Consider the following 24162-nt stretch of genomic DNA (forward strand, 5'->3'; position numbering starts at 1 on the left):
ACAGATAGGTGGGCTCCAGTTGAGAAATTTACAATGAGCAAGCCTCTCATTTGTTCTCCAAAATGGAAGTAACACAGAAACAGAGTAAATAGCCAGTCTTTGTCTCCTGTAAACACGTCAAGGGAACAATCAAGGCAAGGACAAAGACAGGCAAAAACTGTCTGAGTAAAGGATTGAGGGATCTCCCCTTCCTCCTCTTTTGGGACAAGGGAGACACTATACATGTGCAGAAAGGCTCCCTGGAGTCAAAAGTCAGAGAATAATTCCAGACCATAATGAGTCTTCCTCTTCCCAGAAGCCTTCACTTTGAGATCCATCTGGGTAAAGGTGTGCCTGCGCACCCCAGGGGAGGGTCCTAAAATAGATTAACAGGGGCGGGGGGCAAAGCAAGATGGTTGGCCTGAGAGAGGACCAAGACCCAGAAAGCTGCCCCCTTATAAGGGATTTAAACTTCCCAAAGGGGTGACTCTCTCTCTGAGCTCACCTGTGCCCCTTTCTGCAAGTACTTTTCAATGAACTTTTTACTTTACTCTTTAGCTTCTGCCTCCTCTCCTGAATTTGTTCTTGATGAGGCAGGCAAAGGCTAGGGATCCTGGCTCTAACTGCTGGCCCCATGTGGTTCAGTGATTAGGACTCCTGGTCTGGGAAACTAAGACCTTGCTTCTAACTACTGCTTGCTGCTGCTTGTTATAAGCTGATGTTCACTGCTGCGCACATCTGAAATCAGGGTTGATATATACACAGTACTATATGTAAAATGGGCTTCCCTGGTGGTCAGATGGTAAAGAATCTGTCTGCAATGTGGGAGACATGGGTTGGGAAGATCCCCTGGAGGAGGGCGTGGCAACCCACTCCAGTATTCTTCCCTGGAGAATCCCATGGACAAGGAGCCTGGTGAGCTACAGTCCACAGGGTCGCAAAGAGTCAGACAGGACTGAGCGGCTAAACACCACTTATGTAAAATACACAACTTAAAGGATCTACTATAGCACAGGGAAATCTACTCAATACTCTGTGATGACCAATATGGGAAAAACAATTAAAAAAAAAAGTGGATATATGTATATGTATATATATATATATATAACTAATTCACTTTGCTGCACAGCAGAAACTAACACAGCATTGTAAATCACCTATGTATACTCCAAACAAACAAAAAACAAAACAAAAACATTCATCTCAAATAAGCATATCGCCAGTGACATGACTAGGTAAAGAACCAGGATACCAGCCTGTGAAAGTTTAGAAAGCTCTGGCCCTGTAAATACATGGTCTGCTGATTATCCCTGCTTTCCTTTTCTTGTACTTTAATTCTCTCTCTTCTGTTTTAAATTCACCAATAAAGAGTGAAAATGAAAACCTTGGGACCTCACCCTTGGCCCCAATAAAAGCAGAACCTCAGGTCCATTCTCTGTCTCTCCCTCTTCAGTGCCTCTGACCTTCTTGTGTGGCTCAGGTATGCTCTTTACCCTATAGGACGTGTGAGCAATAAACCTTGTTTTCCCAAAGTTTCTTGATGTTTGTGGCTGAGGGGTATCTCGTAATCATAGTAAGAACTACAAGGACTGATTCAGCCTCAGCATTGGCTCTGGTTGGGAAAATATCTCTGGGGGTTTCCTGCAAGGAATAGGAACCCATAATTCCAGAAATGTGGGTTTGATCCCTGAGTTGAGAAGATCTCCTGGAGAAGGAATTGGCAACTGACTCCCAAGAATGCCTGGGAAATTCCATGGACAGAAGAGCCTGGCAGACTGCAGTCCATGAGATTGCAAAGAGTCAGACACCACTTAGCAATTGAACACACATCCCAGACATTTTTAGCCAGTAGCATCGCAAAACACATAAGAATTTTCTTTGGCATAATGTAACACTTTTCTTTATTTCCTTTTCCCCTATGATACTCCTTTTTTGCATAATTGTGTCTATCTAAGACTACCAGTGTTCTTGCCTGGAGAATCCCAGGGATGGGGGAGCCTGGTGGGCTGTCATCTCTGGGGTCGCACAGAGTTGGACACAACTGAAGCGACTTAGCAGCAGCAAGACTATCAGTCTTGAGAGGACAGCTATCCACATCATCTAGTCCCTTCTCAGTGGTGGTTTCTATGAGTCTTTGCTACTCAGTTCAGTTCAGTTGCTCAGTCATGTCTGACTTTTTGCAACCCCATGGACCATAGCATGCCACACTTCCCTGTCTTTCACCAACTCCTGGAGCTTACTCAGACTCATGTCCATAGAGTCTGTGATGTCATCCAACCATCTCATCCTCTGTCATTCCCTTCTTCACCTTCAATCTTTCCCAGCATCAGGGTCTTTTCCAATGAGTCAGTTCTTCACATCAGGTGGCCAAAGTATTGGAGTTTCAGCTTCAGCATCAGTCCTTCCAATGACTATTCAGGACTGATTTCCTGTAGGATTGACCGGTTTGAGCTGCTTGCAGTCTAAGGGACCCTCAAGAGTCTTTTCCAACACCACAGTTCAAAAGCATCAGGATAACTTGGCAGCTGCCAAAACAAAAAGTAAAGAGCCTCTTGATGAAAGTGAAAGAGGAGAGTGAAAAAGCTGGCTTAAAACTCAATATTCAGAAAATTAAGATCATGGCATCTGGTCCCATCACTTCCTGGCAGATAGATGGGGAAACAGTGGAAACAGTGACAGACTTTATTTTTTTTTGGCTCCAAAGTCACTGCAGATGTTGACTGCAGCCATGAAATTGAAAGATGCTTGCACCTTGGAAGAAAAGTTATGACCAACCTAGATAGTATATTAACAAGCAGAGACATTACTTTGCTAACAAAGGTCCGTCTAGTCAAGGCTATGGTTTTTCCAGTAGTCACGTATGGATGTGAGAGTTGGACTATAAAAAAAGATGAGTGCCGAAGAATTGATGCTTTTGAACTGTGTAGTTGGAGAAGACTCTTGAGAGTCCTTTGGACTGCAAGGAGATCCAACCGGTCCATCCTACAGGAAATCAGTCCTGAATATTCATTGGAAGGACTGATGCTGAAGCTGGAACTCCAATATTTTGGTCCCCTCATGTGAAGAACTGACTCATTTGAAAAGACCCAAATGCTGGGAAAGATTGAAGGTGGGAGGAGAAGGGAATGACAGAGGATGAGATGGTTGGATGGCATCATCGACTCAATGGACATGAGTTCGAGCAAGCTCAGGAGTTGGTGATGGACAGGGAAACCTGGTGTGCTGCAGTCCATGGGGTTGCAAAGAGTTGGACACGACTAAGCGACGGAACTGAACTGAACTATCATTTATATACATTGATGACCAAGCAAAAATCCAACTGTGGCGTGAGAAAGGTGAGACGTGGTAGGAGAATCTTTGGAAATTTCGATGGCTCTTCTGGTCTCTCTGAGACACTGTCTACCCTACAGCCTCATCTACCTCTTGTTTGATTCCTCCAGATGATTTATTAAGTAATTCTCCATGTTTTATTTTAGACATAAGAGAGAGAAGCAGAGGGACACACTTAGATCCCTTCCATGGTTTTCTGTCATCCCTATCACCTGTAGTAGGAAGGAAGAGAAGGCATTGGGTGGAGCATAGGTACGCTGCGTGCCAGGGATAGAAGTCCAATGGATGTGGTGCAGAGATCCGAATCCCTCCCCAGACCCAGCCCCCAGCTCAGGACCATCTAAATGCTCTCCTGAGACCTTCCTTGCCACTCTGCCATGGTGACCGCAGGAGTTCAACATTTAATTAAAACAAATGATGATTTTCTGCTCAGTCTTTGAGTTCATGTAGTTTGTTGTCTGTCAGGAGACACTGTTGTTGGGACCTAACTGGGAAGGGGAACTAGAGGTGTTTATATCTAGGGAAGACAGACCTTGATGGATTTCCTCAACAAAGTCACTGAATTTGTTGCATTTACTTGGATGTTTATAATAGAATTAAGAACTGTGTCCTGTTTGAATTATAGGCTGAGAGTTTCCAAAGACCTATGATCACTCCTGTAAAAGTAAGTATTGATTTGTCTGCAGACTCAGCCAAAAGAGGAATATTTATGGGTCCATGTATCTTGTTTCCTCACAGGTGAGGTGGGTGCAGGCTCCCTGACTTCCTAGGTACGTTGATTACTTGAAAGAAGTCTGAGAAGCTCTGTACTACATTATCCAGCTGACTAGTATTAGCTAGAAGACATTCTTGAGACTATAACTTTTCATTTCTTTTTCCTGCTGTAGGGTAAATTCTGCCTTACTTAGAATCATAAACTTTGATTTTCTTCTGCACCAGTCTTTTTTCCTCAACTAAACGGATTGCATACTTTACCAAATAATAAACACAATATAGTGATCACCATGTCTCATTTTTCCTGCTCTTCACTGAGTGATGGAATGATCATTGTCCCATATACTCTTGAGAAAGAACTTCCTGACACTCACTTTTTTCTAAAGAGACTTGAATTTTAATGTTTGGAAATCACCTTTATTATCCTGCCTAGGCTATGGTTAGCTATATGAATTGGGTAGATAATTTAAACCTGCCATATTTTAGTTTCATTTTCTCACAAACATGGACAAAATCAAATTTTTAACTGTGTGATTTTGTAAATTCAATTGTATACATAAAAACATTAACTACAATCATTCAATAGCTTTGTTATGTTTCCTTACTAAACTCCTGTCTTCTTCTTTCCTTCTCTCCCTTCCCTTTTTTCCTATCTTCCTCTCCTCTTTTTCTCTGCTCCTTTTTTTCCTTCTGCCCTGATATCTCCTTCTCCAGCAGTTGTGTGTAGGAGAGTGTGAGACCTAGAACCAGACTCCGCCTGGACTCCTCTCTCTGATTCTTGTGCACAAGGTCCCAAAGATCCTACATTTAGCCTGAGTGTCCCTATCCTAAGAAGCATTTGAAGACCTTCACAGGAGAGGCTATTTTTAGGCCTGATTTTCAGTTCAGAGTGGTGGCTGTATTGGTGGCAATCCCTCTTGTTTTCCCAAGAAAGCAATGCTAAGTGTTGCTCTGTATAAGATGTGTATTGTTAACAGTAGCATTTCCTACAACCACAGTGATGGTTCAGACAAAGAATAGTCATGAAGGTGAAATCTTGGACATGAGTCCATCCACTTGTAAAGAGGGCCACTCCCAGGTATTTGCTTGGATCCAAACCACTGATCCTCCCATCGCATGAGATGGGACACTTGGAAAGTGCTTCCTGGCCCCCACAGTTGCCTGTGGTCCATGCTTCTCTGAGATCCCTGCTCTTTTGATCACTGGGGGTATTCCTCTGTCACCTCCCTACACAGACTTGCAGTTGCTGAGGGTAATTTATTCTGTCTTTCTCCACAGGTGCAACTATAGAAATTTTTTTCTGAGAAGGTTCTCATCCCTCAGTTTTCTTACACTTCTTTTCTTGGGTTTTTTTTTTTTTTTCTTTATTCAGACTCCCCAAGAGCTTTTGATCTCTTTCTATCTCACTTCGCTCACAGTGCTGAATTAATCTACTCTATTGGGAAATAGACCACAGGGCCTTGGGGTACAGGTGTCTGACAAGGGCACCAACCCCTGTGAGTAATGGGGATGGAAGGGGCACAGTGAAGCCAGAGCCCATAAAATCAGCCTCTAGAGCCTTTGGAAGGCCCAGTTCAGGTACTTTCCCCAACAACCAGAAGGAGCAGCAGTGCAAAGTTCTGGAGGTGCTAAGTCCCAGCTGGGGCCAGGAAAATTGTGAAGAAGGAGGCAATGAAGAAAGGAGGTGAGTACAGGAATAAAAAGGAGATGGAATGCTTTCAAGAGGGCCTAGTACAGATGTTGATCCTGTGAAGATACTTAGATCCTGTGGCCATATAAACCTTGTATAAGGTTTATGGGCTTCAAACAACTCTAGGCTCAAAGCCCTTCACCCATATCATGGCTGGGAGACTAAGGCTGTGCACCTGGCTGGGTCAGAATCTTTCTTTCCAACCTAGTCTAAATCCATCTGTGAGCCAAGATGATCATTCCCTTTTCTAGGCAGCCATTTCTGGGCTTGGATATTCTATTATCAGTTCAGTTCAGTTCAGTCACTCAGTCGTGTCTGACTCTTTGTGAACCCATGAATTGCAGCACGCCAGGCCTCCCTGTTCATCACCAATTCCCGGAGTTCACTCAGACTCACGTCCATCGAGTCAGTGATGCCATCCAGCCATCTCATCCTCTGTCGTCCCCTTTTCCTCTTACCCCCAATCCCTCCCATCATCAGAGTCTTTTCCAGTGAGTCAACTCTTCGCATGAGATGTCCAAAGTACTGGAGTTTCAGCTTTAGCATCATTCCCTCCAAAGAAATCCCAGGGCTGATCTCCTTCAGAATGGACTGATATATTCTATTATATTTTTGGTTATTTAAGACTTATCTGACCTTTCCAGATCCAATATATCATGGTCAGAGAACACGTTTTCTTTGTTAGTACCTGGAACAAAGAATCATAGCAGCCACTCCTTTATAAACATCAGCCTGTGAGTAAAAACTAATGGAATTGGAGTATTGGTGATCAAATCTATGCCCCAGATGGCCAACAAGTCCTCACTTCTTAGAATAAGAAGCCTTACTTTCAATGAGGAGAATACATATATAGAGAAAAAAAATGGTTCCGGTTATTAAGGAATTTAAGAGAGACTATAAGATGGAGCTGAAAGTATATTGCTATACTATATCAGTGTTATTGGAGGTCTGAAAGGGACATTTCTTTCCCGTGTCACTTAAAAGACTTTTGGTCATGTTCTTAACTCCAGTCTCCCTGCATCTCGTCTTTTCTTACACCAAATTCAAGAGTCCTCCTCATCCCTCTAATACATCCTTTTTTCTCCACCTACATGCCTGTGTTCAGATCTCGATCACTTTTCCTCTGAACTACTTGGGACTCTCTAAAAGGCTTGTGTGCAAGTATCCTTTGTCCCGTCTGTAGCGTGGCACTTCCCTGTGTGAAATTCTCTGTTGATTCCTTAGGATGCACCTGACAGTGCCTCCTGCTAGGTGGGCTGTGAATGGCTGCATATGCTCCTTCATGCCTGTATAGTTTGTCTCCTGACACTCTTCTCCCCCATCTCCTCTCCCCAAAGAAATTGGGATCCACTAGCCCATAAAACCGTATCATTATTTATTACTGAGCACCCACCTAGGCAGACCTTTCTTCTCTTGCCATTACCTATAAGAGTGACCCTCTCCTCTCCCCAGGTGAATGTTACCCCTTTTTGTTTCCTATTCTGATGCTCTTAGCTTGTCATATCCCTGGGCTAACAGAATCTCAGGAAATGATCCTTTTTGTCCCCACAACAACACTGAAGCTAAATATCATTTATCTGTTTTATAAATGAGAAAACTAGGTACCAAAGAGTTTAAATAGCTGTCAGGGTGGTACAATGAGTATAAAAGCCAGAATTGGAATTCATTTCCATCTAAGGTGCACATTTCAAGCATAACACATTGTTTCATTCATCTGTACTTCTGTCTCTTTCCAGTTGTTTGTAAGATCATCTTTACTAGAGCCACAACCATACTGCATTGTAAGTATTGATAGGTTAATTTTCCTCTATTAGTTAAGCTCTCAGAAGATAACTGTTTTTCCTTAATCCATGTTATACATTTGTATGCTTTATGATAAAACTGAGTACTGAGAAGGCACTGACTCTTTTCTCATTTGTTCAAATAGATCAAGCCACTCTGAGGATTCAGAACTTGAAGTAACTGGAAAGGAGAAGCCTTTTCAGGAAAGGTGAATATGTTCACTATTCTTATTTCTCCGATTCACATAGGGTAATTTTCTTAATCACAAATGGGAATACAGGACAGAGTTGATACATAATTTTCCTTATGGCTGTTTTAATCCCAGAATCCTTGGTTTGTCTTAAAAGCCTTACAATCGGTAGAAATTGTGTGTGTTTGTATGGGTTATATTGATAAAAGCTGCATTTGGGAAGTCTGAGACATTCAAAGTGAAAGTCCTTTTTCCAATTCTTATCTGACAGCAAAAGTCTGATACCTCCTTGCACCCACTTCACCCTCCTGCAGGAGACTTGTCAGACAGTACTCATAAGCATCATTAAGAACCTCAGCTCTGTTGACTATATACCGCCAGGGCTCCCGCCTTCGTCCTGCCATGATTCTCTGGCTCTTTCCTGTTCTTTGACTGGTGCGTCCATTGTTGTCATCCTTCTTAGTACTTGGTTCACCCTGATCTCTGTTTAGCAGTGAGGGGGATAAGACAGTACCCAATCCAAGAAACAAATGGAATCAAAGCAGGTGAGTTTACAGAACAGATTCCAAATGCTGGGATCATTGGGTCCGGCCACAAGAAATCACAGATAATTTTGCTAACCAGGTATATGAATTCCTATTGAAGTTCATATGCCTAAAACTCACTCTCTAACTAGTTTTCTATTTTATTTTTGGTAACCTCCTGGTATGCCTCAATACTGACAACCTCCTGGTATCCCTCAATACTGACTGTCTCTGTCACTAGGATAGGAAATTCACAGTCTTTTCTAAAGGACTCAAGCCAAAGAAAACACTCTTCCAATTTCACAAAGAGAAATAGCAGCAAATAATCCAGTAAGAGAATGATAAACATTACGCCTTGAAATAAAATCCTCTTTGAGGTTGGAATAACATATTCTTCTTGGGTGGCATCAAGGAATATTTACCTCTAATCTTTTATGAAAATAAAGAATCCTGAAGTCAGTCCCTGTCCAATTGTACAGAAATGGCTGGGCTTTTCTAAGACTTCCATGTGGTCAGCTGAACACAGCCCTCTGTGTAGCTGTCCCTTTTAAACTCTGAGGGAAGGAAAGCCTTAATTAAACTGTGCTTACTGAGGCTAAATATTGTGAAAGAGCTCTAGAGTCAAATTCCTTGGTTCTCAGTCCTGGCTTCACATACTAACTTTTCAATTCTGATCAAAGTATCTTGCTCCCCTTTATCTGTACACTTTCATTATCTGCAAAGTTAGAATAAAATATTAATTACATTTAAGTGCTTTTAAAAGGATGATATGAGTTAATGAATATAAAAATTCAGCATAATATAGCATAAAGTTTGTTCAGGTAAATGTCAGCAATGATTGATGATGGTTTGAAAACTTCATTGGGACAGGTTAAGAGCATATCTAGAATGCATACTTTCTGTGATAATATATTCTGTCCTATATTTTAAGGACTGTGTGTTTTCAGTGTGATCAGAAAACATTACATGATATCACACAGCAACTACTCCACTCCCCCAGTCTCCGAATTCCTCCTCATCTGCTTCCCTAACTACCAGAGCTGGCAGCACTGGCTGTCCCTGCCCCTCAGTCTCCTCTTCCTCCTGGCCATGGGGGCCAACGCCACCCTCCTGATCACCATCCAGCTGGAGGCCTCTCTGCACGAGCCCATGTACTACCTGCTCAGCCTCCTCTCCCTGCTGGACATGGTGCTCTGTCTCACCGTCATCCCCAAGGTCCTGGCCATCTTCTGGTTTGACCTCAGGTCCATCAGCTTCTCAGGCTGCTTCCTCCAGATGTTCATCATGAATTGCTTCCTTGCCATGGAGTCCTGCACATTCATGGTCATGGCCTATGACCGCTATGTGGCCATCTGCCACCCACTACGATACCCCTCCATCATCACTGATCAATTTGTAGCTAGGGTTGCCATCTTTGTAGTGGCCCGGAATGGCCTCTTTTTTTCTCCCAGTTCCAGTCCTTTCCGCCAGACTCAGATACTGTGCAGAGAACATCATCAAGAACTGCATCTGCACTAACCTCTCTGTGTCCAAACTCTCCTGTGATGACATCACCTTCAATCGGCTCTACCAGTTTGTGGCAGGCTGGACCCTACTGGGCTCTGACCTCATCCTTATCATTCTCTCCTACTCTTGTATCCTGAAAGCTGTGCTAAGGATTAAAGCTGAAGGAGCTGCTGCCAAGGCCCTGAGCACCTGCGGTTCCCACTTCATCCTCATCCTCTTCTTCAGCACAGTCCTGCTGGTCCTGGTCATCACTAACCTGGCCAGGAAGAGGATTCCCCCCGATGTCCCCATCCTGCTCAACATCCTGCACCACCTCATCCCCCCAGCTCTGAACCCCATTGTTTATGGTGTGAGAACCAAGGAGATCAAGCAGGGAATCCAGAAACTGCTCAAGAGGTTATAAGGGGTAAAAAGAATCAGACCCAACTCCTGAAATTGTTAAAGAAAGTCAGGAATTATTTGTATACTGGAAAGGGAATTTCACTTTTTAATCCTGAAATGAATTCTGATTTTTCTTTGCCTTAATATCTTAGATAAGAATGAAAACACTCCTCCATTAATCTTTGTTTCCTGTTGCTTCAAAGGAATTCTTTCTTTGTTACATATTTTGGGGAATTTTTCTTGGCAGAATCTTTAAATGAGAGGCATGGCAAGCCTAGTCAATGGCGTAGGATTAGATTAGGAGTGTTTGACCACTAAAGACACAGAATATACATGATAACTTTGAAAAGATCTGCCTGTCCCCTGATTTACAAAGGATGTGGAAGCCTTCCCTGTCTCCAATTTCAGCCTGACAGAGCCCCACACGACTTGTGCATTGTGAAGGGTGGATTGGGCTGGACTACAGACGTTACTCTGAATCTCAGCGTCGAGCGCTTTGCCCTGAGCATTCCTGACATTCCTCTCTGGCACCTGTGGCAGAGGTGACATCTTCCGGCTCCTCAGATCATTTCAGACCTGATAAAATTTTCCATCTATGCAACACCTCCATATATATATATATTTACCATCACTTTGCAGAATGAGTAAGTGTGAACATTCTGCATGTTATTGTCATTTAGTCACTAAGTCAACTCTGACTCTTTGCAGCCCTATGAACTGTAACCCGCCAGACTCCTCTGTCCACGGAATTTCCCAGACAAGAATACCAGAGTGGGTTGCTATTTCCTTTGCCAGGAGATCTTCCCAACTCAAGGATAGAACCTGTGTCTCCTGCTTTGCAGGTGATTCTTTACCACTGAGCCATCAGGGAAGCCCACTTTGCATGTACATACATTAAATTATATAGACATTAAGTGAATGGTTAATTATCACCATTTCCCTAAGCACACTGCTTCCTGCTGCACTCTGAATAGGAGGAAAATCATTATCATACATCCCATTTACCTTGGGGTAGAAGATATCCATGCCACTGTAGTGCTCCTCTGTCCCCACAGTCATTTCTACCACGAGTTTATTCTCTTGAGAAAATTTTACTTACATGAAGGTTCAAACCACTGGGCCCCAAAACGCTGAATGCCACTTAAAACTATGAATTGAGCGTACTATATTCATATCCATTTCAGTCTGAATACGCCATGAGGCTCCTACAACCATATCTTCTTGAATTCCAAGAGGCAGTCTCTGGTGATGAGCGGCGATGGTGCCACTCCAGTGCTCATAGCTTTTGAAGCTCTCTGGCTTCTAGTGTTGCTTGGTGCCCCCAGTTCTCTCCACTTTCCCATCTGGTATAGTCAAGGGATCAAAACAGACTCTGATGCACCAATCATGAAACAGCAATCTGCTTTCACCAGACCTAGGCCTTAGTAAATTATCTTACTAATTTATGGCTACATAGTGTGTAGATACTTGACAGCTTTGCAAGCCCTGCCTAGAGCAGTACAAAAGAGTATACCTATCAGTTTATCTGTAAAATAACCAAAGAGATAAATAGAGCTCACAGTGCTATATATCATGTTTTCTTCAGATCCCATGGAGTCCTTAATTTAGTGTAATTTTCCTTCTTAGGGAAGAATAGCTCCTGCAACTTCTCTCAGAACCATCTATGACTTGGTGCTTCCTCTGAGAAAAGCTGTTAAGATGTTATTCTTTGCTTGTGAAATGTTCTCAGTAGAAAAGAGTGGCGGTATCATTCATTACTCTTATCACTTTTGTCTGCCTCCATCCTGCCTGTCATGATTTCTCCTTTCTTTGATTGATTATCCTTCCTAGTTTAGACTCTTCCTGAGTGAGGATTTTTGGTTCTGGCATGCTGACAATACATTAACCAGGTAGTAACAGATGCCCCTGGGATCCCTGTTTCCGTTCAGAATGAGGTGGCAAAGTTGGAAGAATAAAGTATAACAGGGTTATCTCTACCCCTACGCTTTACTTATGGTCAGTACTAGCATTGTCGGATAGGATGAAGCTGATATCCAATCCAAGGTTCCCTTCAGAAGACGTAGAGTTAGGTTCAAAGTACGAGACAGAGTATCTTGTCCAGCTATACTCCGTCATCTGAAATACACAGTTGCAAGCATAGTCCTGGAATTCAGGTAAGGTGGGAAAGACAAATTGTCTCTCAGCATCCTCTCCAGCTCCCTCAGTCTTCTTGCTGGCACCCAGAAGCTTTCTAAGGCATTTCCCTTTTGTTTCTGCATGTATTCAGATGAAGCTTATAGTTACCCAGTGAGTGCTGCTGCTGCTGCTGCTGCTGCTAACTCGCTTCAGTCGTGTCTGACTCTGTGTGACCCCATAGACGGCAGCCCACCAGGCTTCCCCATCCCTGGGATTCTCCAGGCAAGAACAATGGAGTGGGTTGCCATTTCCTTCTCCAATGCATGAAAGTGAAAAGTGAAAGTGAAGTCACTCAGTCGTGTCTAACTCTTAGCGACCTCATGGACTGTAGCCTACCAGGCTCCTCTGTCCATGGGATTTTCCAGTCAAGAGTACAGGAGTGGGTTGCCATTGCCTTCTCCAACCCAGTGAGTGAGTCAGATTTTAATGCCCTTATTGTCCTATCATTAATACTAAATCTTTCATTTGTCCTTTCCTAGGACTTCCATTTAAGTCACTGCACAGTAGGTAATAAGGGAAAGTAATACATCTGTAGCACATTACACTTCATGCCCATTTTGCATGCACTCACCAGAAGGAAATGACCCTCTTTAACGGATAATAAGCCTTTGACTGTGTGGATCACAATCAACTGTGGAAAATTCTGAAAGAGATGGGAATACCAGACCACCTGACCTGCCTCTTGAGTAACCTGTATGCAGGCCAGGAAGCAAGTTAGAACTGGACATGGAACAACAGACTGGTTCCAAATAGGAAAAGGAGTACGTCAAGGCTGTATATTGTCACCCTGCTTTTTTAACTTATATGCAAAGTATATCTTGAGAAATGCTGGGCTGGAAGAATCACAAGCTGGAATCAAGATTGCCAGGAGAACTATCAATAACCTCAGATATGCAGATGACATCACCCTTATGGCAGAAAGTGAAGAGGAACTAAAAAGCCTCTTGCTGAAAGTGAAAGAGGAGAGTGAAAAAGTTGGCTTAAAGCTCAACATTCAGAAAACGAAGATCATGGCATCCGGTCCCATCACTTCATGGGAAATAGATGGGGAAACAGTGGAAACAGTGTCAGACTATTTTTTAGGGCTCCAAAATCACTGCAGATGGTGACTGCAGCCATGAAATTAAAAGACACTTCTTGGAAGAAAAGTTATGACCAACTTAGATAGCATATTGAAAAGCAGAGACATTACTTTGCCAACAAAGGTCCGTCTAGTCAAGGTTATGGTTTTTCCAGTGGTCATGCATGGATGTGAGAGTCGGATTGTGAAGAAAGCTGAGCACTGAAGAATTGATGCTTTTGAACTGTGATGTTGGAGAAGACTCTTGAGAGTCCCCTGGACTACAAGGAGATCCAACCAGTCCTTTCTGAAGGGGATTAGCTCTGGGATTTCTTTGGAGGGAATGATGCTAAAGCTGAAACTTCAGTACTTTGGACATCTCATGGGAAGAGTTGATTCATTGGAAAAGACTCTGATGCTGGGAGGGATTGGGGGCAGGAGGAGAAGGGGATGACAGAGGATGAGATGGCTGGATGGCATCATGGACTCGATGGATGTGAGTCTGAGTGAACTCCGGAAGTTGGTGATGGAGAGGGAGGCCTGGCGTGCTGCAATTCATGGGGTCGCAAAGAGTCGGACATGACTGAGCGACTGAACTGAACTGAATGGATAATATTCCTACTCAATGGACATGAGTTTGAGCAAACTCTGGGAGATAGTGAAAGATAGGGAAGCCTGGTGTGCTGCAGTCCATAGGGACACAAAGAGTTGGACACGACTTAGTGACTGAACAATGACAACAAAGTTAAATCCTCATCTAAATGTAACTTTTCTAAGAGTACACTTAATGTCTGAAATAAATTTCTCTCTGTCCTCAGTCTTGAATATTTATTATTCAAACATTTATACTCCTTATGTAGACTGCCCCAGTTTCCCCACAAGTCTTCCTGGTTCAACTCTCTATCTATTTGTCACAACTTCCACATTGAATTTTTTTTGTGTGTGTGTTTTCTCCACTCCATGTTCTCCCCTTCCTTTTACCCCATTCCTCCTTCACCACTTTCTTTTTCTCCTCCTCTCCTTCCCTTCACAAGAAATGGGCCTATGCTCTAGGTTCAGATGTCTAAAATGGTCTTAGCCCCACTGTGGGCTGTGGGAAAGAAGGGACAGAGTAGAGTCCATGGAGATAAAAATAGCCTCTGGATCCTCTGGAGGGCTGGACCAGAAGGTGCAGCAAACAGTCATAAATAACAGTAGCTCACAGATCAGTCTCCTCAAGCTGGTAGGTCTGGTTTGTATCCTGGAAAATAATTAAGATGGGAATGATGAGGCATGTAGAACTTCAGGTATTCATTATAAACAGAGAGAAGAAATTCTTCTAGCAGAACTGAAGCAGGTCTGGTTCTGCATAATGTCTACCACTTTCCAAAAATGTGGTGCATCACAGCTTTCAAATGGGAGCAAAGTGTTTCAGTGTAAGCTGTGTGTTATCCACTGAGTTGTCTGAGTAAGTGTTCTTGAACTAAATTTATACATTCATTATTTCCTGTGGCAACTGGAGAGCAAGAGTTTATATTTTCAACTGTAGTTCAGCCCCTGCTCTTGAAGATTGCTCTAGAAGTACCAGAAGAGAAAGTGCCAGTAATCTCAGCTGCCTTGATTACCCCTGCCTTGCCTTCCTGTTTCATCCTGCTGTGTCCCCCCAGTGCTTTTTCCTATTTCTGTAGCTAAGACAGAAGAACTTTTCTATTGCTCGAGCCGTCATGCTCTCCAGAGGACTTGGCACTGTGTGCAGAGTCAATATTTTCAGTTCACTGATTCAGGGAAAAGAACACAATAACCAGCTGGAAAGAAAGCAGATGAGTTTGTAGAAATCTATGTATTTCCTTAAGGTAATTGGAATCTGGTAAGTTCATATGGTCTGATGAACACAATAAAGAGTTTTTATCTGGATTTATGTCTGAAGTTATAGCTGTTTTAAGGTTCCAATTTTTTGAATCTTAGCTCTTTTGCCATGCTTTGTTAACAAAACCTAGTTCCAGCTTCCAAATATATCTTATGTGAAAGAATGGTGTTCCTAGGACCAGATTTGGAGATATCTGGACATTTTGGCATTCTTTACTGAATAGTTACATTGATTCTAAAAAAATCAAATAACATCACTGGTTTAGGGAGGATGGGAGGAAGTTGATATCTAGTCTGAGTCAGGTAGGTTAGTGTTGGTGGGAAGCCCTAGTCTCTGGTATGTCTGTTTTATCTAAGATGAGAGCTCTGGAGGTGTGGATTATCTCTGTCCTAAAGGAGGTGTTCCCATCATGAAGCTGAAGGATCACTTTGCTAGGAAATTTCTAAAGGAAACTTGATCGGGTGTACTGAAAAAGAAAATAAAAACTATAATTTTGAGCTGACCCAGAAATAGAACCAAATGAAAGGAGTTCCCATATATAATACAGGAATCATAAATGCCATGTGACCAACACCAAGAGCAAACCATAGTTCAAGCAAAAAAGAGAGAGAGAGAGAGAGAGAGAGAGAGAGAGAGAGAGAGAGAGAAACATTCAGCTTTCCTCAAACTCTAGAGATTGATGTCCAATCCAGTAGCCAGTACCCAGTCAGAAGATGTGAGATGTGCTGTGAGTGTAAAATGCACACTTAATTTTAAATATTTCATACAAAAAACAAAGAATGTAAAACATCTCTTTAACAGTTTTTTATATTGATTACATGTTAAAGTAATAATATTTTGGATATGTTGAGTAAAATAACATATTATTAAAATTAACTTCACATGTTTCCTTTAAATTTTTTAAGCTGGCTACTGGAAATTTAAAATTGTGCATGTGGCCCGCATTGTATTTCTGTTAGAAGTGCTGCTATAGGTGGTCTGGAAAGTGATAACATATGAGGCAAAACAGAAGAGCAAATTTGTTTCTTCCGACTTTGAAATTTGCCTTCAGATATTCACACTTACTTCTTAGTTTGGAGGAACAGGCTTCTACTTTCTCAGAAAGGAGAAGGAAGTTGAATCTAGGAGGGTCCAAAACTCATTAGGACCACTGCCATTGTTGATAAAAATTGGCTGAGTTTGGGATTCCTCAGAGTATTAAAAACAGGGACTTCCCTGGCCATTAAATGGTTAAGACTCTGTGCTTACTGTAGGGGGGACGCAGCTTTCATCCCTGGCCAGAGAATTACATAATTACATCTCTGGACACCTGCATGCTGTGTGGTACAGCCAAACAAACAAACAAAAAAACAAAAACAAAATGTCACTGGGGCCCATCAACCAATGTTCTAAGTTTTAGTATGACAACCATTTATAAGGTGATTTCATAAGTATCTTAGATTTATTCATAAGTGGTTATAGTGAACCAGGCCAGGAACACGTGGAAATCTGTTTATCTGTGTTTGTGAATGATGGGGAATCCATGTGTGGTCAGATAAATACAGCACGAGCTGCTATCACTCACTCCTATAATAGTACCTGTAAACCCAAACTGTTGACTCTTAAGGGGCTTCCCTGGTGGCTCAGCAGTGAAGAATCCACCTGCAATGCAGGAGCTGCAGAAGACCTGGGTTCCATCCTTGGGTTGGGAAAATCCCCTGGAGGTGGGCATGGCAACTCACTCCAGTATTCTTGCCTGGAAAATCCCTTGGACAGAGAAGACTGGACTACTACAGTCCATGGGGTCGCAAAGAGTCAGACACGACTGAAAGTACTTAGCATGCACATACATTGATGCCTAAAATTTCTTTTTCTTCTCTCAACTGCTTGCATTAGGAGACTTTTCCATACATTCTTATTGCAAAATTTTTCTTTTTAGAACTCTCTAAGGTGCTATTTTCTGTAAAATGACAGTCATAATTCTAAAGTCTGGTATTTTCTGGCAAGGCACATAGGCCTGGTTTCTACTTTGCCTGTATTGTCCTCTCTTGCTGGAAGAACAATAGGCATTCATGTGGGGCCTATGCTGATACAGCATCAAGGCCTATATAAGTGTTTTTGTAAATAGAGGCAGAAATTTTAGTGGCTAAGAGCTTCAGCTGTAAATTCAGATTTGAGATTCAGAAGTTGGGAAACTGTGAACAGTGAGAAGGGGAATAAATGGGAATTATTCAAGCTAAAGTGGAAATATGGTCATTTTACTACCATTTTATTTAATAGAATAAATGGGTTTATATTTTAAAAGTGATGTGTTTATACTTATGAAATATTCACTCCACTATTATCAATTTTCAGTGGTGCTTTGGAAAATAAGTTACTTTCCCATAGGTAGTCATGTTGTCGGAATGGATTTTCTCTTGTCTTTCAGATTTTCCAAAGGGTCAGCTGTGATCAAGATTACATGGGATCACTCAGCAACTACTCCTCTCCCCCAGTCTCCGAATTCCTCCTCATCTGCTTCCCTAACTACCAGAGCTGGCAGCACTGGCTGTCCCTGCCCCTCAGTCTCCTCTTCCTCCTGGCCATGGGGGCCAACGCCACCCTCCTGGTCACCATCCGGCTGGAGGCCTCTCTGCACGATCCCATGTACTACCTGCTCAGCCTCCTCTCCCTGCTGGACATGGTGCTCTGCCTCACCGTCATCCCCAAGGTCCTGGCCATCTTCTGGTTTGACAATAAAGCCATCAGTTTCTCAGGCTGCTTCCTCCAGATGTTCATCATGAATAGTTTCCTGACCATGGAGTCCTGCACATTCATGGTCATGGCCTATGACCGCTATGTGGCCATCTGCAACCCTCTGCATTACCCGTCTGTCATCACTAACCAATTTGTAGCTAGGGCTGCCATCTTTGTAGTGGCCCGGAATGGCCTTCTTACTATGCCTATCCCCATTCTTTCCTCCAGACTGAGATACTGTGCAGAGAACGTCATCAAGAACTGCATCTGCACTAACCTCTCTGTGTCCAAACTCTCCTGTGATGACATCACCTTCAATCGGCTCTACCAGTTTGTGGCAGGCTGGACCCTACTGGGCTCTGACCTCATCCTTATCATTCTCTCCTACTCTTGTATCCTGAAAGCTGTGCTAAGGATTAAAGCTGAAGGAGCTGCTGCCAAGGCCCTGAGCACCTGCGGTTCCCACTTCATCCTCATCCTCTTCTTCAGCACAGTCCTGCTGGTCCTGGTCATCACTAACCTGGCCAGGAAGAGGATTCCCCCAGATGTCCCCATCCTGCTCAACATCCTGCACCACCTCATCCCCCCAGCTCTGAACCCCATTGTTTATGGTGTGAGAACCAAGGAGATCAAGCAGGGAATCCAGAAACTGCTCAGGAAGTTATAAGAGGTAAAATGCGAGAGTCCTAACCTTGGGAACAGAAATTGCTAATAGGCAATGATTTTCCTGAGGCATAACTGCAGGAATAAGTTTGGATGTTGCTTTCTCCAGTGTTAGAGTTGATTATGAAGATATCCGTAACTTGCTTCCTACTTTCTATTTCACTTACTGGAAACTTAGTCTTTTGCTTTCTGGAGTTGCCTGGATGTTTCCCCTGGCCTTATCTATGTAAGAGGGACTTATCAAGCCGTAGTTACAAGAGCTTAACTAGAGTGATATTATTTTTAAAATAAAGAAAAACTGTTTCTATGAGTTTGCTTCTATTGTGTTTTGTTTGTTGGTCTTGCTTTTTAGATTTCATATATAAGTGAAATCATGTAGTATTTGTCCCTTCTCTGTCTAAATTCTTCCACTTAGCATGTCCTCTAGGTCTAATTTTGTTTCAAATGGCAAAATTTTATTCTTTAAAAAAATGCCTGCATAATAGTTGTTTATACATAACCACATTTTCTTTATCCCTTTATGTATAGATCGACATTCAAGCTGCTTCCATATCTGGGCTATTGTAAATAATGCCTAAATGTACGTAAGGGTGCATGTATCTTTTTGAATTAGTGTGTTCCTTTTCTTTGGATAAACACCCAGATGTGGAATTTCTGAATCATATGGTAGTTCTATTTTTAGTTTTTTTGAGAGGGACTTGTCAACTTTTGTACATTGTAGATGCAGCAATTGACATTCCCACCAATAGTGTGCAAGGGTCCCCTTTTCTCCACATCCTTGCCAACACCTGATTTTTGGTTACTGTCAGAGGGGATGAGCATTGTGTGTTGTGTGTGTTGCTCGTGTGTATGTGTGTGTGTGTGAGGGTAGGAACAGGTGAGATAGATAAAGGGCATTAAGAAATAAAAAATTTCATCTATGAAATAAATGTAATGCACAGTGTAGGAAATAGAGCCAATAGTATTGTAATAAGTCTGCATGGTGATAGATGATACCTAGACTTACCATGGTGATCATTTTGTAATGTGTAAAAATAACAAATCACTATGCTGTATACCTAAAACTAATATTGTACTTCAGTTACAAGAAAAAAGAGAAATAAATGTTACTGTAATCATTTTCAATGGCTCTCAGTTTCTTTAATTGCTTAATACTTTGCTATATGTTAGATCTCTTAGTTCCACCTGACACAGTTCAAATTGGTTTGTGCCATGGATGTATCTCTTGTGGTGATGTAGAAGCTGGCTCCGAAACTTCGATTCTTATAGTTGAGTGAATAGAGCTGTCTCCCTTAGCTCTGCCAGATCTCGTTACTTAACTAATGTCATTTCTCTGGAACATGAATGTCTCATAGTTCTTTCCTTCTTTTTAATGAATAAAAGAAAATTAACAATGACTTGTGTGTGTGTGTGTGTGTGTGTGTGTGTGTTAGTGTGTGTGTGTATGGGCATATTTTAAGTGAAAATGAGTATTCTTTTTTCAGATGTACTTTGTTAACTTCTGACTTCATCTTGTCCTACCTGACTTTTGTATCATATTTCAGGTACCATGTGCATTCCCATTCTCTCCTGCTTATCTTCAGTCAGTCAGTTCAGTCGCTCAGTCATATCTGACTCTTGCGAACCCATGAATCACAGCACGCCAGGCCTCCCTGTCCATCACCATCTCCTGGAGTTCACTCAAACTCATGTCCATCGAGTCGGTGATGCCATCCAGCCATCTCATCCTCTGTTGTCCCCTTATCCTCCTGCCCCTAATCCCTCCCTGCATCAGAGTCTTTTCCAATGAGTCAACTCTTCGCATGAGGTGGCCAAAGTACTGGAGTTTCAGCTTTAGCATCATTCCTTCCAAAGAAATCCCAGGGCTGATATCCTTTAGAATGGACTGGTTGGATTTCCTTGCAGTCCAAGGGACTCTCAAGAGTCTTCTCCAACACCACAGTTCAAAAGCATCAATTCTTCTGCACTCAGCTTTCTTCACAGTCCAACACTCACATCCATACGTGACCACTGGAAAAACCATAGCCTTGACTAGATGTACCTTTGTTGGCAAAGTAATGTCTCTGCTTTTCAATATGCTATCTAGGTTGGTCATAACTTTTCTTCCAAGGAGTAACCATCTTTTAATTTCATGGGTGCAATCACCATCTGCAGTGACTTTGGAGCCCCAAAAAATAAAGTCTGACTCTGTTTCCACTGTTTCCCCATCTATTTCCCATGAAGTGATGGGACCAGATGCCATGATCTTCGTTTTCTGAATGTTGAGCTTTAAGCCAACTTTTTCACTCTCCTCTTTCACTTTTATCAAGACGCTTTTGAGTTCCTCTTCACTTTCTGCCATAAGGGTGATGTCATCTGCGTATCTGAGGTTATTGATATTTCTCCTGGCAATCTTGATTCCAGCTTGTGCTTCTTCCAGCCCAGCATTTCTCATGATGTACTCTGCATATAAGTTAAATAAGCAGGGTGACAATATACAGCTTTGATATACTCCTTTTCCTATTTGGAACCAGTCTGTTGTTCCACGTCCAAGCAACATGTCTAACTGTTGCTTCCTGACCTGCATATAGGTTTCTCAAGAGGCAGGTCAGGTGGTCTGGTATTCCCATCTCTTTCAGAATTTTCCACAGTTGATTGTGATCCACACAGTCAAAGGCTTTGGCATAGTCAATAAAGCAAAAATAGATGTTTTTCTGGAACTGTCTTGCTTTTTCGATGATCCAAAGGATGTTGGCAATTTGATCTCTGGTTCCTCTGCCTTTTCTAGAACCAGCTTGAACATCTGGAAGTTCACTTTACTATTGTGTGATATGAGTGCAATTGTGTGGTAGCTTGAGCTTTCTTTGGCACTACCTTTCTTTGGGATTGGAATGAAAACTGACCTTTTCCAGTCCTGTGGCCACTGCTAAGTTTTCCAAATTTGCTGACATATTGAGTGCAGCACTTTCACAGCATCATCTTTCAGGATTTGAAATAGCTCAACTGGAATTCCATCACCTCCACTAGCTTTGTTCGTAGTGCTGCTTTCTAAGGCCCACTTGACTACACATTCCAGGATGTCTGGCTCTAGGTGAGTGATCATACCATCGTGATTATCTTGGTCGTGAAGATCTTTTTTGTACAGTTCTTCTGTGTATTCTTGCCACCTCTTAATATCTTCTGCTTCTGTTAGGTCCAGACCATTTCTGTCCTTTTTTGAGCCCATCTTTGCTTGAAACGTTCCCTTGGTATCTCTAATTTTCTTGAAGAAATCTCTAGTCTTTCCCATTCTGTTCTTTTCCTCTATTTCTTTGCATTGATCTCTGAGGAAGGCTTTCTTATCTCTTCTTGCTATTCTTTGGAACTCTGCATTCAGATGCTTATATCTTTTCTTTTCTCCTTTGCTTTTAGCTTCTCTTCTTTTCACAGCTATTTGTAAGGCCTCCTCAGACAGCCATTTTGCTTTTTTTCATTTCTTTTCCATGGGGATGGTCTGGATCCCTGTCTCCTGTACAATGTCATGAACCTTCGCCATAGTTCATCAGGCACTCTATCTATCAGATCTAGGCCCTTAGATCTATTTCTCACTTCCACTGTATAATCATAAGGGATTTGATTTAGGTCATACCTGAATGGTCTAGCGGTTTTCCCTACTTTCTTCAATTTAAGTCTGAATTTGGCAATAAGGAGTTCATGATATGAGCCACAGTCAGCTCCTGGTCTTGTTTTTGTTGACTGTATAGAGCTTCTCCATCTTTGGCTGCAAAGAATATAATCAATCTGATTTCAGTGTTGACCATCTGGTGATGTCCATGTGTAGAGTCTTCTCTTGTGTTGTTGGAAAAGGGTGTTTGCTATGACCAGTGCATTCTCTTGGCAAAACTCTATTAGCCTTTGCCCTGCTTCATTCTGCATTCCAAGGCCAAATTTGCCTGTTACTCCAGGTGTTTTTTGACCTCCTACTTTTGCATTCCAGTCCCCTATAATGAAAAGGACATCTTTTTTCGGTATTAGTTCTCAAAGGTCTTGTAGGTCTTCACAGAACTGTTCAACTTCAGCTTCTTCAGCATTACTGGTGGGGGCATAGACTTGGATTACTGTGATATGAATGGTTTGCCTTGGAAATGAACAGAGATAATTCTTTCCTTTTTGAGATTGCATCCAAGAACTGCATTTCGGACTTTTGTTGACCATGATGGCTACTCCATTTCTTCTAAGGGATTCCTGCCCACAGTAGTAGATATAATGGTCATCTGAGTTAAATTCACCCATTCCAGTCCATTTTAGTTCACTGATTCCTAGATTGTCAACGTTCATTCTTGCCATCTCCTGTTTGACCACTTCCAATTTGCCTTGATTCATGGACCTAACATTCCAGGTTCCTATGCAATATTGCTCTTTACAGCATCAGACCTTGCTTCTCTCACCAGTCGCATTCACAACTGGGTATTTTTTGTTTGTTTGCTTGTTTGTTTTGGCTCCCTCCCTTCATTCTTTCTGGAGTTATTTCTCCACTAATCTCTAGTAGCATATTGGGCACCTACTGACCTAGGGAGTTCCTCTTTCAGTATCCCATCATTTTGCTTTTTCATACTGTTCATGGGGATTTCAAGGCAAGAATACTGAAGTGGTTTGCCATTTCCTTCTCCAGTGGACCACCTTCTGTCAGACCTCTCCACCATGACCCACCCATCTTGGGTGGCCCCACAGGGCATGGCTTAGTTTCATTGAGTTGAACAAGGCTGTGGTCCTAGTGTGATTAGACCTGCTTATCTTAGATATATAGTTAAATTGACTTTCTCATTCTACTTTCAGCCTGGTTGTGTCAATTCTTATATCCTGTCCTGGTGCTACCTTGTCTTCCCATAGAATTCAGACTTACAAATTAGTGGATTAATTGAACAAAGATAAGTGGATTTTACTCTTTGCAATTCCTTCCATGATCACCCTAAAAATAGTGGAGACTCAGATTTTGGTCAGTATTCCTAGGATGAATTTGCTCCTTTTTGTGACCATACCCCTTTTTGAACAGTCCAGTATTCTTGCCCGTGGATAAGGGAGCCTGGTGGGCTGCTGTCCATAGGGTCGCACAGAGTCGGACACGACTGAAGTGACTTAGCATGCATGCATGCATTGGAGAAGGAAATGGCAACCCACTCCAGTATTCTTGCCCAGAGAATCTCAGGGACAGGGCAGCCTGGTAGGCTGCTGTCTATGGGGTTGCACAGAGTTGGACACGACTGAAGTGACCTAGCAGCAGCAGCAGTATATGTTATTTTATAAATCGTTTGAGGATATTCTCTAGTATAGCTGGTCTATGATGAAGCTGTGTGCTCAGTGGCTCAGTAATGTCCAACTCATTGCAACTCTGTGGACTATAGCCTGCAAGGCTTCTCTGTCCATTAAATTTTATAGACAAGAATACTGGAGTGGGTTGCCATTTCCTACTCCAGGGGATACTTCCCACCCAGGGATCAAACCCACATTTGCTGTGTCTCCTGCATTGGCAGGGGTGTTCTTTTACCACTGAGCCACCTGGGAAGCCCATGATGAAATTAGTCATTCTTTAAAAAATTATTAAATAATTTACTTCCATGGTATTGTCTTTCATCAAAACAATAGCTTTAA

General features: G+C 42.3%; 2 protein-coding genes across 2 annotated transcripts; both read left to right on the forward strand.

Moving 5' to 3' along the window:
• Positions 1-9163: 9163 nt before the first annotated feature.
• On the forward strand, positions 9164-10118 carry LOC138092808 (olfactory receptor 56A4-like). Its single transcript, XM_068988856.1, is given in 2 exon segments — positions 9164-9646; positions 9648-10118. Coding segments are annotated over 2 exon segments (942 nt in total). The 5' UTR covers positions 9164-9175.
• A 7499-nt stretch (positions 10119-17617) lies between these two features.
• On the forward strand, positions 17618-18559 carry LOC138092822 (olfactory receptor 56A4-like). The gene has a single exon (XM_068988866.1). It carries the CDS (start codon positions 17618-17620, stop codon positions 18557-18559), a length of 942 nt encoding a protein of 313 aa, XP_068844967.1.
• Positions 18560-24162: the final 5603 nt, after the last annotated feature.

This window comes from Capricornis sumatraensis, chromosome 16, assembly GCF_032405125.1.
Source record: "Capricornis sumatraensis isolate serow.1 chromosome 16, serow.2, whole genome shotgun sequence".
NCBI classification, from domain to species: domain Eukaryota; kingdom Metazoa; phylum Chordata; class Mammalia; order Artiodactyla; family Bovidae; genus Capricornis; species Capricornis sumatraensis.